The 15,060-nt window shown below is 30.6% G+C and overlaps 2 protein-coding genes across 5 annotated transcripts; one reads left to right on the top strand and one right to left on the bottom strand.

Moving 5' to 3' along the window:
* Window positions 1-4,007: 4,007 nt before the first annotated feature.
* LOC136339805 (cytochrome c oxidase subunit 6C-like) lies at window positions 4,008-13,891 on the bottom strand. Of its 3 annotated transcripts, none has more exons than XM_066283307.1 (3): window positions 13,881-13,891; window positions 5,104-5,283; window positions 4,008-4,203 (listed from the first exon to the last, which is right to left on the bottom strand). In XM_066283307.1, the coding sequence occupies exons 2-3, from the start codon at window positions 5,271-5,273 to the stop codon at window positions 4,140-4,142; spliced, it is 234 nt and encodes a 77-aa protein (XP_066139404.1). In that variant the 5' UTR covers window positions 5,274-5,283; window positions 13,881-13,891; the 3' UTR covers window positions 4,008-4,139. The 3 variants fall into 3 exon arrangements, with proteins under 3 accessions (XP_066139404.1, XP_066139403.1, XP_066139402.1); XM_066283306.1 differs by lacking the exon at window positions 13,881-13,891 and adding an exon at window positions 5,678-5,807; XM_066283305.1 differs by lacking the exon at window positions 13,881-13,891 and adding an exon at window positions 5,497-5,637.
* Window positions 5,969-14,782, top strand: LOC136339788 (glutathione synthetase-like). 2 transcript variants are annotated; one of them, XM_066283278.1, is made up of 11 exons: window positions 5,969-6,197; window positions 8,307-8,636; window positions 8,695-8,838; window positions 9,816-9,943; window positions 10,425-10,467; window positions 10,523-10,761; window positions 10,818-10,916; window positions 10,974-11,186; window positions 12,611-12,730; window positions 13,086-13,193; window positions 13,249-14,782. In XM_066283278.1, the coding sequence occupies exons 2-11, from the start codon at window positions 8,418-8,420 to the stop codon at window positions 13,379-13,381; spliced, it is 1,446 nt and encodes a 481-aa protein (XP_066139375.1). In that variant the 5' UTR covers window positions 5,969-6,197; window positions 8,307-8,417; the 3' UTR covers window positions 13,382-14,782. The 2 variants fall into 2 exon arrangements, with proteins under 2 accessions (XP_066139375.1, XP_066139374.1); XM_066283277.1 differs by lacking the exon at window positions 9,816-9,943 and adding an exon at window positions 10,169-10,299 and having other exon boundaries at window positions 6,035-6,197.
* The last annotated feature ends 278 nt before the right edge of the window (window positions 14,783-15,060 follow it).

Below are 15,060 nucleotides of genomic sequence, written 5' to 3'. Positions count from 1 at the left end.
AACGGAGGGAACTAGAAAATTTATAGTGAAAAATCGAAATATCCCTAGAACTAACAGCTGATGCGACGCATCATTGCCAGATGGTCCTTTTGAATTAGTGTAATTAGAATAGCTTGGGAGTGATTATCTCTCATTCCCAGTTATAACATCTGACAACATAGCCGTATGAGTTGGCGTGAGAGCACGTGGCCCGTGTGTTCTGAACTATAACTGTGACTTTTCACTATGAAGCGCATGAGTTCTAAGTGCCAACTTGGCTCACAGTAGTCTAAACAGTACTATTTATTGGGCCGGAAAAAACAGAATGTCGATATGAGCTGTTTCACACCAAAACAGACCGAATGATCACTGCGGTTGGGTTGCTCACCCTGTACGTAAGGGTGTGCTAAGAAATTTCACATATGAACTCACCTAATGCATGGAACCGTTTAAACGGTCACTACATTTATCAAACGGCTCTAATCGAGTTAATACTCATTTAATGCAATGCCGTCTGTACAGAGTAGTGGCTAGAGTCTTCGTAATTCTGTATCTACTTGATAGCTTATTATACCATACCCAGCTATTTGCCACTCAAGATAAGCGATCGCTTTATGGTGTCGAAATTCGATACGAATGTTAGCCATTTCCCAATAATCAGTTCTGCATTAAACGCGTCTCAATACAGCATCTGGTCTTAAATTAATGATGACTTAAAGAATCAATTTAAAGTCTTATTCTATTAGCAGACATGAAGCGGAACCTATTGATGTAGACCTTTGAGAATAATATTTAACAGCGATGTTGCACAAGAAGTCCCTATTTTTGAGCGTAATTCCAATTATCTTAAAGACACAATTATTCAGGCTACAGCTTTTTGAGCTTTAGACTCTCAACAACTGCCGTCTGATGCTTTGCATCTTGTCTCTTTGCCGGAGAGCTGCGCGAAGCCGTGTAAGGGCTGGTGGCTCTACAAACCCTGAAGACATCCTGGCCAGTTGGCAGGATAACTTTGCTCTCCGTATAGTACTAACTGGTGTTACGTCTTTCATATTTAGTTTAGCTCCCAAAACCTTCAGGTTTCTCAAGCTACCTGAACCGCGAAATCCTGGTGGTTGTCTGCATATTCAACGCCACGTGGCAGCAGTTATACTATCAACGCCTGTATTTTTAGTACCTTATCTTTGGGTGGTGTCTCAACTTTGACCGTCAAGTAAAGCAACCTGTCCATTTTGAAGATACATGTATCCATGCATTTTGTTAGGACCAGCGGTAGCGATTGCTTAGTTTTCTTGATAGTCAGTACTTGAGACGAAGGTTAACACTTTGATGTATAGTGTTTTGGTTTTCTCAGATTTATAACACATTTTTCGCGATTTGTATTCATGTATTAAAAACTAAAAAATATTCCTAGCTTATTTTTGTGTAACACATTCCCCAAGATCCTTCTTACATAATTATACGATGTGATTCTAAATTGTTCTTTTCCATTAACTTTTCAAATTATTATTATAAAAAAAAATTTTTAAGCTGCCCTCAAATAGGAAAACAATACTATTTTTTGATATTTGTTTAAATATTGCTTATGTCATCGATAGCACAAAATAGCCGATTTTTTTAAAATTGAAGCATGGGTCAAGCGACACCTCTAATTAAAAGTTTTTAAACAACATTCAATGTTGTATTGTGATTCAAAATCTATTAATTCGTTTTTAAGAAAAATCTGTACAAATTCGGTAACAAATACAGTACAAACTTAATTAAATATATTGTCCGTAAATAATGAAAAAACTTGTTTATTGATAGGAAATTAATTTGTTTTCGATTTTGTGCTCACAAATTGTCCTCAAAAAACTCCCAAAATTGATGATTATTCCACCGGAAAGTGAAGACGAGTTATGAAGGTCCCACAGCAAAGGCAAATGACATCATAAAAAGTTAACTTGATGAAGATTCCATCTCCAAAAACAATCCTAAATCAACTTTACCCACCTCAATAAAATAAGATCGAAAAATGGTAACTTGAAATTTCGTAAGGCTGAAAAAGAGCTTTAGGTGAAGGAAACTTTACACTGGAAATATTGAAAGTAGAGTTTCCTTATCAGTGTTCTTTCAATAATGTCCAATAAACCAGAACGTATAATAAAGAATTTATATTTTTTTAACAATTTTTTGTCGTGCAAGTGCGGAACACTACCGGGCTGAGATAACAGGGAACGAGCTTATAAGGGAACTAACGTCTCTCAATAATTTGAAATATTGTCTGCTATTTTACGTTTCAATAACACTGAAATGTAAATCCCTGCTGATCAACCGGAATTTGACAAATTCTAGAAGATCCAACTGAAGTTCTTTACAAGAAAGATTTATCCACTATTATGGAAACTTGTCACTTGATGAACAAATTTGGACAAAGTCAGACATTAATCCCTAAAAGAGCGTATGTAAAAAAATGCTCGTAAATGGGGTGTTGGAAATTACGAATATATTTATCGGAAATTGGGATTAACAAAACAAGAATGCACCAACCGACTTTACTTATAAACGGTACAAACACTGCTGCGGTACGAGAATCGTGAAAGATTACAAGAAATATTTCCCTTTTTATATACATGTGAATCAATTTGATGCGTACACAATATGAGTCAATCATGCCGAAATTATTATTTATCTATTACTATTTAGATTCTAATTTTGTACATTGATTTGTAATTTAACAAATCAACATAGTGTTTCAAGTTTTATTTTAAGGGGCATTTCTAGATATGGTTGTGCTAGCGAGGTGTATACAGGATAAGAAACTAGTAACTTTTGAATGAACTCGATCGTGAAGCAAGTTTCAAACGTACTTGTTCGTATATTATCTTGTACCAAAATTAAAGTGTTGTAAAGTGTATTTCACTAATATTTGACTTCCCTTCATCATGATGTAATGTACTGTAAGTTACGCCTATGTACAGCATTCTCTGGTTTGGTAGGATGCCCGAATGCTTAGAGCCTGGCATCCATCATCCGCAGATGATGGTTTTTTTATGGACGGAATATCCAACAATTACCTTTGTTGGATATAGAATTTAAGTATAATCTACGTTCAGCCAATACACTGTAACTACGGCAATCTGAAAAAGACTCATTGACTATTCATCTAAGTGATATGCTTAACGTGGTAGATAGCCTCGACGCTATCATAGGCGTTTGTGTCGCTGTACGTCTATATTTATTACCTCTGAGGACTAATACGTAAAGGCGATGTGAAACTGGTCATTTCCATTTATTCATTCATATCTCAATTCTGGCAGATTCTCCTCTTACATGAAAAAGCTCTATATCATAATTTAACCCAATTTCTACTCTTGCATTTTTGAGAAGTTTAATAAAAAAATGTATTTTTGTTCGCGTATAATTATTCCGCACCGGCACACAAAAATGACCAGTCGATGTGTAAGCATCGAGTTTTGCCGCTAGATACGGTGAGGAGAAATAGAATTGTAAATAGCAAGCTTTCATTTTAACAATTCAAAAAAAGATTTATGGAGCATCTTTGTTGAGTTTTTTTGAACTGTTGAAGGTCTTGATTTCACTTTTTTATTTTAAAGAGATAATAAAATAGTAACTATTATCTACATTCTGTTGACAATAACCAGAAACTGCCGTGCGTGGATATGATAGAAAAAATAAAGTGTACAAGATATCAAAGGATTGAGAAATTTATTTGATATCAGAAAAATGCAAAAGTTGATCATGTTTTTTATTTAAAATGCAATTACTTTTTGTACACTTCATGAGAAAAAAATTACAGAATTTTCTTAATTTTATTGTATACTGTATCGTTTTTGAAGCAAGCAAAAATGTCGTATGTTTTAATTAAACATTTTTTTAAGTATCTTTATTTCATCCTTAACTCCAGAGATGTTAAATAATTTTCAATGGTGGAAATAAAATTCATATCATTAAAGGATAACATTATAGGCTGTTCTTTTTTGAAAGATTAAAACCATGTTTTTTGTTGAAATGAAATATGACGAAAGTTATTTTTGATAGCACTAAATTTTATTGGAACAAAATAAATACATTATTGTAGAATGAGTGGTATTCAACGATATTTTGCGAGATTACTATAGGAGAAGATCTACCAGTTTCCTAGGGAATATTTTAAGTATTTAACAGGAATCGAACAAACCCTTTGCTCTCATTTTCTCAAACTCCTTGTTGATATCATAGTTCCTGAAACATAATTTGAAACAAATATTGCATAAGTTATATCAATAAATAATAATGTTTTGAACTCTTTGACTAATTATGCATATATATACATCACAAAAAAAGTGTAGGTATATTTTCTTACAACTTAATACCTGTCAATTTTTTGCTCTAGCAAAATTGTTGAAAGTAAAATGTAGATTAATACAGGTGTTAAAAATGCAATTATTTCAGATAGTAGTGGGATGGCCTAAATATGCAAAGCATAACCTAGTAAACTGAACAAAACAACCAAAATCGCCAATCAAAGGTCATAAGTAATATAGTTCTTGCAAAAATAGTCTAATTCATTAGACTTTCACTTAAGTTTTCAAATTAAAACAAGTTCATTTACTTGTTGTTCTGTAAGTTGCTTTGTCAAGAGCCTTACTTGTTTAAACACCTTAGCACTTCTAATAGTGTTAAGATCCCAAAATTTCCAATCAGATAATTGGAAAATGAGATAGCTAAGTTTCTAGGATGTCTAAGTTCAGTTTAAAAATGCTATGGGGGCAAGGACTTTGTCAATTTTGAGTGTTGAAGTATAACAGAAAGCATAATATTTTCTTGATATATTGCTTAAATGCATGCTAGGTTAAACACAAGGAAAGTGGAATATCATGTTCCTCTGAATTGTTTTAAAAAAGAGTTTGTGCAAAAGGATTCATTTATTCAATGTATGAGAGCCATTCTTAGATGTGAAATGGAAGGTAATCCTATTTTAGACATTAAAAAATATTTACTCAGTAAGTTGGAAAATTTTTTAGAAGTCTACACACATATTTCTAATAATCTAGAATTGGTTTACTTTTCTGTTTCAACAAAACTCATATGAGTTTCAACATCGTTCTTACTCAGTACTCAACCTAACTTTAGGATACTTACTTATAGAAGTTAGCGTATGCTTCCTTCCTCTTATCATTATATAAGACCTTCATTGCTACTGCTGCAACAGTACACATACCAAGAGCAACAATCAAATTCAGTTTAATTTGAGTCCTAAGAAGGCTTCGGATTTGTGGTTTTGCAACAGTAGATACTTTTCCTCCGGCCATTATTGGTTACCTGGTTTTATGAAAATAAATTACTGTATTATATCTTTGAAGTAAAATGATAAAAAAAATGGTCTTAACACAGTCAATTCTCTAAAATTTGCTGTGATTCAAAGTTATGTAATGCTGAAAATTTGTGATGGGGTTAGAGGACTGTCAGTTAAAAAATAAAAGGTAAATACTGCAATGGTTACAGGAACGTAAAATAATAATTACAAAAACTCACTTCAAAAAGATAGGAATACAACTCTCAGTATTAATTCGAGTAAATTATTAAAAAGTAAAATTCAATTGTTATTGAAAATAAAACTTTTATGATATATGGCAATGGAAACGTAATTTATTGAAAATAAGAAAATTCTGGTCTATGGAAAATTCCAAATCCCTTTTCTTATAATACCAATTACCTTACGATATTACGAATACCAAATATCACGACTTCTCGATAACGACGTGATCGATGCCCGCAACAACTCTAACTATTCCGGCTCATCCCCTGCCTATGCATGCTGTGCTGCGCATTCAAAATGTGGGTTAAGGAAGTGCTCCACAATCCGTTATTTTTAGTATATTTCGAGGCTAACATGTATAATAAATCGTTAAAAACAGAAAAGAACGGAAATACTAATTTGGATTGTTTTGGAATTTTTTAAGTATTGAAAAGTCAGTATGGTAAAAGGAAAATGTTTCGCACAAAAAGTCAACATGTCAGTCATTTTCATTTCATTCAGTCATTCACAGTTGTCAACAAAAGTAAACAAATAAAATTGGTATATTACAAATTCAAAATAAAATTCACAAAACTTGTCAAGTTTTTAAATTGTTACGATTTTTGAATAAGATTTAAGAATAATTAAAATTATAAAGAAAAGAGTTTGTATTATTAATGTTTTATGATAGTTATTTGTGTTTTGTTCTATTTACTAGGTAAGTTATATCTATATTCTATAGTTTTTAATATTTCTTTCATATTATTAATTATTTCGTATATGATGTGTAAGTATTTAATTCGTAATTAGTTACGCTACCACATGTATAATTTGCTTGGAAATGACATCTAATAATTAACTGCTATTGTTGATTTAGTTAGGCTTTTCAAAATCCAACATTAGATAATTTATTGTTAAGTGATTTTATCTGTATAACTTGCATAATAATTCAAACAACTATCTATATAGTTATTTATGCTTTGTCATATTCTAATTGAATTTCTATTACAAAATGTTCTTTCTCAAGAATAATATTCAAGAACTGGTAGGATTGGCTTTTTAGAACTGTCTTAAATATAACATAAAAATGAATATATAATTTAAGATGTTTCACAATAGTGTGTCAAAAATTCATTAAGGGTTTGTTTTTGCTTCATTGTTGAAATACAGGGTGATTAAAGAAATATATTTTTAATTTTTTTCTAATATGTTCATTCTGGCATTAAATATTTTGATGAAAATTGGGGACCATAAAATAGGTGTACAGATGTATCTTTAAAAGGAAGGCAACTTTTTTAATTTCATTGAAAACATCCCCATTGATGTGATCCTAAACATTTTAAATGAAAAATATATCTCAGTTGTTTGTTTTAAATTAAAACAATTTTCTGAATGTTGAATTTCTGTGAAAAAAAATCTATTAAATATTATAATATTATACTTAATTTAGTCTAGTAGTTTTAATATTAGTTAGAAAAGAATATTTAATTCTTTTTTATGTTAACTTTCTGAAAAATATTCAAAAGACTTTTTTTTATCACTAAAACATAGTGTTCAGAAAATAGAAGTATATTTTAAAAAACCAGTAGTATAAAATACTTTTTGTAAAAAATGTTCAGGGACACATCAATGGGGGTGCCACTTCTGAAATTGAAGACATTATTTTTCTCTTAGCAGATGAGTGTTTACGCCTATTTTATACTCTACCCTTTTTGATAAAAACATTTTTTATGTTAAAACAGGCTTATTACAAAAAAAAATTTTAAGTATTTTTTTGATCACTCTGTATTTTAGACACAAAGTGAAAAAGGGGCCATATTTATATGAACTTTTGTTCTTAAAATCTTCTATAGATTGACCTTGTAAATTTTTATCATACTGTTATGAAACACCCTGTCTTGTGATACAAAGAAAAGTTTAAAGAATTCAAAATTTATTACTATTCAAATTGTTTTTATTTAATACGTCTCTAAAAATTAAAATACAAGTGTTTTTTGTTCAAAAACATGAATGGTTTCTATTTCACAGTCCACAAAAATGTTGAAATTCTCCACTACTATTCTTTCAAAAAAGTTTAATTTTAAAAGTTAACTTAATAGTAAACAAAAATTTCTGTGGGTATTTTGTTAGTCTATTAAGTGAACATTTGCAATTTGAGCCACCAATAAGGACACTGAGAAATTGAATAACAACTTATCCAAATGATAACAATGGAAAATAGCAAGTTATCTTACCACAATGTTAGTTGATTGGTTACAAATACACTTTGCTTAAATAGATATTTTTTTTAACGCAGGGTGAATAGATTATTGTGTTTTTCTTGGTCATGTTTGTGAATAAGATTTTTTCCTTTGAACTTCCATTATTTAAAGTTGTTGAGACATAGTTAATTACCTATACTAACCCTAGAATGGGTGTGACAAGTTTCATAGACTAGAGAGATATTTATTTCTACGTATTTTAATTATATGTGTCAGCATTATTTGTGAGGTGCTAGTAATACCCTAATTTACCAATTAAGTAGGACAGAACATGAGAGAAATTAAGTCTGTCTGAATTTAGTTTATATGTTTAGTCTGTGAGACTCACGCCTCCATAAACTTATATGTATACATTGGAAAAACAAAATGGCACAATGAGTGAATAAAAAACTCAAAAAATCCATTTGAATTTGATCAAAGAACAAAGTACCTTGTCTTGCCATTTTCAGATTAATTGTCAGTTTACTGCACTCTTTTGGATAATTTATAAAAATATAAATTCATATTCTCTACTTTCTACATGCCTGGTTATAGTAGGTCTTAACATATTATATATTTTGTTTAAGGGGTTTTGAAAAGCTTCATCGTTCCTTGAGCAGAGAATTTAACTTGGAATCAATATTTAGTTAAATTTAATACTTCAGATTAGAAAATTCAAAGCTAAGGAATCTTAAAACATGTCTCAGCTAGCAAGGCTTCCTAGTTGCATTCCAATTCCACTTAATGAAAAGGAGTTGAAAGACCTAGTTTCAAAATCTAAAGATTGGGCCATAATGCATGGTATAGGAATTCGTTCCAAGACTTCTTTTTCTGAAGATTTTATAAGTTTTGCTCCTTTTATATTATTACCTTCAACTTATCCTAGAAAAGAGTTCCAAAAAGCCGTTGATATCCAAGTAAGTATTTAAAAAATGTATAGAAGTGTTCATTATAATTAGTATTATTAACTTTTAGCCAACACTAAATGAACTTATGCACAGGGTAGCTCATAATGAACAATTTTTAAGAGATACCTTACAAGGTACAATAAAAGTAGATGAATTTACAGGGAAATTGTATAAAATTTGGCAAACTGTATTGGATGAAGGAGTCACACAGGTAAAATTGTATATAAAAGTTATTCTGTTTTTGAAATTCTTTGGAAATGGTTATTAAACAGGGTATTTAGTAGTGATGGAAAGTTTTCAGTTGGAAATAGATGGAGTCATTTTGAATTTATATAACTATATTTATTCTTATGCAAAATATTATAGTTTTTGAAATATTGACCTTCTTAGATTTTTATATGCAATAATTGAGTGGATACAATTAAGTTGGTTTTTTTTATTATTGATTAATTTTTGCTTTAATAAATATTTTTTTAAATATTCTTAATATATATATTAACAAAACAAAAAAAAATTAAATATTATTACAGAGAATGTATATGCTTATGTAAAGAAATTAATATGTTAAAATGCTTCACTTCCAATTTATTCTTTCATTATGTATAAAATTCGCTCCAATGCTGCGCTAATTCAAAAAATTGAAATAGTTTTAAATACTTGTATAAATAATATGTTGGGGGCCCAAAATATTATTTTGGTAAATTAAAACCCATTTAAAATAAGCAGGTTGACAGCTATATCCGGTTAAACCGGATGTGACAGGAAATTGTAAATATATTTTTTAAATAGTATATGTAGAGTTGATTTGATTCAAAATTTTCAAATTCGTGTCACTTTTAGTTCCTAGTAAACTTTTAATGAACGGGCTAGGTAAACAGCCCTCTGCATAAACTCGGGAATGTTAAATGTTTGGAGGGGTAATAAAATACATCAATTTCTAAGTATTTTACTACACAACTACATTTTTTTTCATGTTTTCATAGATTTACAGAAATAAATTCATAAAAATATGTTGCCTTTTGTAAACATGTATCCTTATATGTATTTTTGTTTCCAATCATGTGTCTAAAAATATTTTACAGCTATATATTTTAATTAAAAAATTGTGTTATTCATTTAAGCTATTTTTTCCGTTCAATCACTCCATTGCACATTAGTCACTCATTGTTTTTTGTTTTCTTCATTTAGCCACTTAGCTTAGGGTTGGTACGCAACGACTTAATGTTGGATTCATTGCATACTTGGAAGCAAATTGAGTTTAACACTATTGCTGCCGGTTTTGGTTGGCTAGGCCCGGCTTCATTAAATATAAATAGGTAACGATTTATCATCCCATTTTAATTTTTTAAAATTTGAAAGTACTAATAACTGCAACTTTTCCCACCAACCAGAACTGTGCATCTTTTTGTGTGATATCAGATTTAAAAATGAAGGTTGGGTGCTATTGTGTCATAATTGTTGTTGCCATCAATATTGAACATATATGATTTGCACTAGTTTAGTTGAATTTGCCGGAATTTAATTTTGATTTCTCTTTTTAGAAGCTATCTTTGGGATTATTCCGATCAGACTATATGTTGCATGGTGATCAATATAAAATTAAACAAGTGGAGTTCAATACTATCTCAGTTAGCTTGGCGGGAGTGGGAAACGGTGTTTCAATTTGTAATAGGTAATGCAAATTAATTTTAAATATGAATATAACTCCATTAATTTTGTTTTTTTCTCTTGAAAATTTGTCACATTCACCAAACCTTCATTCATGAATGCTTTTATTGATTGGTGAATTTCTTTTAGATATGTGTTAGAGGAATTGGGGCATTATGATAAACTTCAAAATGTAAGTTTGCTCCTTAATCTCAAAACCCACATCATTTATTTGTGCACATCCTTAGTTACCGGAAAATAATGCTTTAACCGGGATAACGACAGGACTTTTAGAAGCGTGGAAAATTTACGGAGATTCTAACGCAGTTATTTTAATGATAATTGAAGATGTAACTTACAATATCTGTGATCAGAGGTTTCATGAATTCGAACTGAAGCGGCTAAATCCTAAAGTAAAATTGATAAGGAAAAGTTTGACCAAGGTGCATGAGGAAGGTAGTTTGACGGAGGACAAACAACTCATTATGTATGTTGAAGAATTGCTATTTTCATTGGAGGTTGAAATGTATATTTTTTTGGTAGAGATGATTATGTGGTTAGTGTTGTATATTATCGATCCGCATACTCACCAGAACAGATACCGAGTAAAAAGGAATGGGATGCGCGATTACTTATCGAAAGGTATTTAATAAGGTACATCTAGAAAAGTGCGAATAAAATAACGATTTCTGCTTAAAGATCACAGGCAATTAAATGTCCTTCGATTCAATATCATTTAGCTGGAACTAAGAAGGTGCAACAGGCGTTAGCGAAACCAGGTGCCTTAGAACTATTTCTTACAGAAGCGAAAAAAATTAATGATGTCCGGGAGGTATTCACCGGATTATACGGATTGGATTTCGACGAATCTGGGGATCAAGCTATACAAATGGCCCTTGATGATCCGGAGAGGTATTAATGCTAGTTGCCTTATATAATAATATATATATAAAAAAAATGGGCGAAGCTATAACTGAGTTATTTATGTACGAATTTTTATTAACTAAAAACCCAATAAAATTATATTGTTCAGGTTTTTAAATAATATCGTTTTTTTAACTCAAGTTTTTCAGCTTCAGGTGGAAACTTCAGAACTTTCTATATAAATCCATTTTTTTTTTAATAGAAAGTGTCTTTCTGAATTTAATAATTTATGACAAATTAAAACAGTTTTTAACTGACAAAAATTTAAATATGTGAGTAATATGTCACAATAAATGTTCAAAATAGATGTTATTAATTTTGTTTGCCACGTAGTACAGATGATTTCTTGTTAGTAACGTTGTTATTGGCGAAAATTATCAAGTGCCAATATCAATTGAAAATATTTAAAGATGAACAGTGAATTTACAGATATGCTTGAAGCGTATTTCCAAAACAATCAGAACTTATATGAAGTAATACGTCTTTATTCTACCCGTGTTCCTAACAGAGAAGTACTAAATAAATGACTGAGTTATAGCTTTGTTAATTTTTTGTGAGATAGTCGATAAAATGGTACACAGAGATTTAATTAAATTGAAAATAAATTGACAGTAGTGTCCACTTTTGAGGAGGATACAACCATTATCCCTTCCAGTGCCAAATTTTAGTTAACCTAAGGTAGAATGTAACTGATTTTTACAGCTAAAAACTTTTAAATGGATCTTTCTAATTGACTATTGTAATGCGATTGCTTTTTGTGAATTTTAGAACATTGTGTAGTGAAAACCTCTAAATTCTAATTTACTTATAGGGAATCGCTGATTTTGTACATCTTCTCGTTCATTTTGACTGTGAACGTTCGAGGCTCATATGAAGAATAAAATCATCAAAAATGTAATCATTTTGAGATCTTAATGTAGAAAAGTACAAACTGAGCATCTCTCCTGTCTGGCTTAGTTTGAAGACATTAAACTGTTAATTTTTATTTTTGTATTCTCTATTATTCAATTTATTCATTTCGACTGGAAATTCCACTTAAATTTCCGAACTTTTAAATTACTATTTTTCTTTTGGTTTAATTGACGCGCCTGAAAAATTATATCACATATAACTTGTAACGAATTTTTACAATTCTTTTTAATATGCGTTTAATTTTAAGGCGAACTGTACTGATTTGAATTTAAATATCTCAAAATTTGCAATGGTGTTTTATTAGTTAAGCTGAACTTTTATTTTTATTGATTTTCTTTTATTCATGAATTTTGTAGCAAAGCGAAAATGAATCTGAAACTTATAAGTTCTTCGTTCTATATGATATTTTCCATTCGTCCTAATAGCACAGTGCACATCATATTAAACTTTTTCAATACCAAGTCATTAAAGAATTCAAAATTGGCATCTTTTTTGTTTAGGTTTGTTTTAAAACCACAAAGAGAAGGAGGAGGCAATAACATTTATGGAACAGAGATTAGAGACGCCATATTGAAAATGAAAGACAGTAAAGAGAGAACTGCATGGATTCTTATGGAGAGGTAACAGAAAATGTTGGGAATTATAGTTTGGATTCTCGAGTTTGGTACATAGAGACTGTATACACATATTCAATGGTATCCGACTTCGAAATCGAACGGTTTGGTTTTTGCCATTTATTGTAAAGTAACTAATGCTTATTTGGTATCAATAAACTCAATATTGACATTTCTAGTAAAATGATGCCAGTGACATCTATAGGATCTTGACTCTTACCAAAATTGACTTCTCATTTTTGGAATATCCATATTAGTACTTTTTTTTATAAAATAGTTAATGGATTGACGTTTTTTTGTCACGCTCAAATTTTTACAAAATTCGACATTCATGGTATATTCTTTTCGTCACCAATTTCAGAATAAATCCTCCATTTTCTACGGGTTATATGATCCGTCCAGGAAGTCCTAATCCTCCTCCATTAGTAGAGATGGTCTCTGAATTAGGGGTGTTTGGAGTGGTCATCGGGTAAGTTTTTCCCCCCTTTTTTAATGACCCACTCTTGAGAAGATGTCTATGTCAGAGATTCTGAGAAAATTATGGTTAACCGTCAAGTAGGCCATATGCTTCGCACGAAAGTATCGACTGCAAATGAGGGAGGTGTTGCTGCGGGTTTTGGAGCACTGGATAGCCCCTACTTGATCGATATTGAATGACTGGCAACCACACTTAAGAAAATTGACTTGTAAATTGTGGACCATACCTAAGTAGTATAGTGGCTATAGGATTTGTTATTTTTATGGTAGTTATTATTACATTATCGCCATTTATTACGTGCCTTTAATATTTTATCAAGAAAGCTTTACTTTTGTAGTTTGTTACTTTGTAGTTGCAGAATAGGTCGATATAGTGCTATAGTAATATGGCAGGAATATCAAGCTGCTTATTTTAGGATAAGAAGAGAAGTCAATTTTCATTACAAATACTTTCCGAATTGTTTAACAATTCACAGAAATTTTCTTTTGAGATTTGAATCCAAGTAGGTGAAGAAAAATCTATATTTGCTATTGTTACACATACAACATCGCGATTATAAATAAAGGCAACCCTCTTTATAGAAAGTTAAGCCTTGGTAAAGTGTAACTACTGTATAAGTGCTAAATGTTGACATAAATCCCAATGTCAAAAGATGATAAATGACGGTTGAGTAGCAACTTGAAAAAGATTTATAATTGAAATGAGCTATTTGTTATTGGATTTTTGAATTCATGTCAAAACTTTGCTATTACTTCATATAACAGTCGATTCCGATTATGAATTGTTTAGGAAATATTAAAGTTTACAATATTACATTTTTTACTTTTTTAATGGTTCTAGCTTTCTAATGGTTGAAGTTAGAAGAAAATGGATTCCATACTCCTATCATAACTTTTCAAGGTCGATCTAATGACCTATTATTCATAGGGGGCCTTTATTAAGTAACGCATAAATATCCTTAATATATTAATTTCAAAGTAATGTGATGTGAATGAAAGAAGAATGCATGAGCAATTCTCACATGTTTTGTAATTTTCCAGATTTGTAAAATTTAATAGCTACTAGTCAAATGTAATATTGATCTTATATATACAGGGCGGCCGTTTGAAAATGAAACACACGCAATTTTGAATAGCTAAGAGAATTTATGAAAAACGCTTGGATGCGTAAAACTTATTTTTGAGGGGGAAACATTTTAGGTTAATTCAGATTCCCTTACCTGCAACCGCTTAAGTGGGAGTCTGCTCTTTCCAAAATCTTAAATAAAGGGAGTCAAGTGACAAGTCATTTTTTTAAATATTTGAATGTCCTTCATAACCCCAGTGCAGATTAAGGAGTCGGAATTAGCCCAAAATGTTTCCCTTTCAAAAATATGTTTTAAGCATCGAAGCGTTTTTCATAAATTCTCTAAGCTATTCAAAACTGCATGTGTTTCGCTTTCAAACGACCACTCTGTAATTAAGGTTCATTTAGATAGCTCTTAAATCATTTTAAGCTTCAAGTGTCTTAAAAAAACATTGTTTATGAAAGTTGATATATATTTTATATAAATAGATTTTTAAATTAATATCCTAAGAAAATCTAGTTTCTTTATTTTTGTTTTAACACAAGTCACTGATTTACATTTATCCCCTTAACTGTTGTTTCAATTAGTATATAAATAATATTAAAGTTTGATGACACCGATAGTGCCTGAAGCTTAAATTAAAAAAATATCATTCATCTATGGAATTTAGTATTACAATAATGTGATTTACAGTGCCTCATTGTTGCGCGGAATTAACAACTAGCCAATTACAGGGGTAAGTTGCATAAGTCTAATTATCGCCACAGTTTCCTTGGCTATCCTGATAACCTT

Source organism: Euwallacea fornicatus, chromosome 6 (genome assembly GCF_040115645.1).
Source record: "Euwallacea fornicatus isolate EFF26 chromosome 6, ASM4011564v1, whole genome shotgun sequence".
NCBI lineage: Eukaryota > Metazoa > Arthropoda > Insecta > Coleoptera > Curculionidae > Euwallacea > Euwallacea fornicatus.
This window is presented reverse-complemented; position numbering and strand designations above follow the sequence as displayed.

Bases quoted from the DNA above. Each gene is read 5' to 3' on its own strand.
- LOC136339788 (XM_066283277.1), top strand. From the start codon at position 8,418: ATGTCTCAGCTAGCAAGGCTTCCTAGTTGCATTCCAATTCCACTTAAT. The intron at 10,762-10,817 runs GTATGTTGAAGA...TTTTTTTGGTAG, and splicing joins GAGGACAAACAACTCATTAT to AGATGATTATGTGGTTAGTG. The intron at 11,187-12,610 runs GTATTAATGCTA...TTTTTTGTTTAG, and splicing joins GCCCTTGATGATCCGGAGAG to GTTTGTTTTAAAACCACAAA.
- LOC136339805 (XM_066283307.1), bottom strand. From the start codon at position 5,273: ATGGCCGGAGGAAAAGTATCTACTGTTGCAAAACCACAAATCCGAAGC. The intron at 4,204-5,103 runs GTAAGTATCCTA...ATTATGTTTCAG, and splicing joins GCATACGCTAACTTCTATAA to GAACTATGATATCAACAAGG.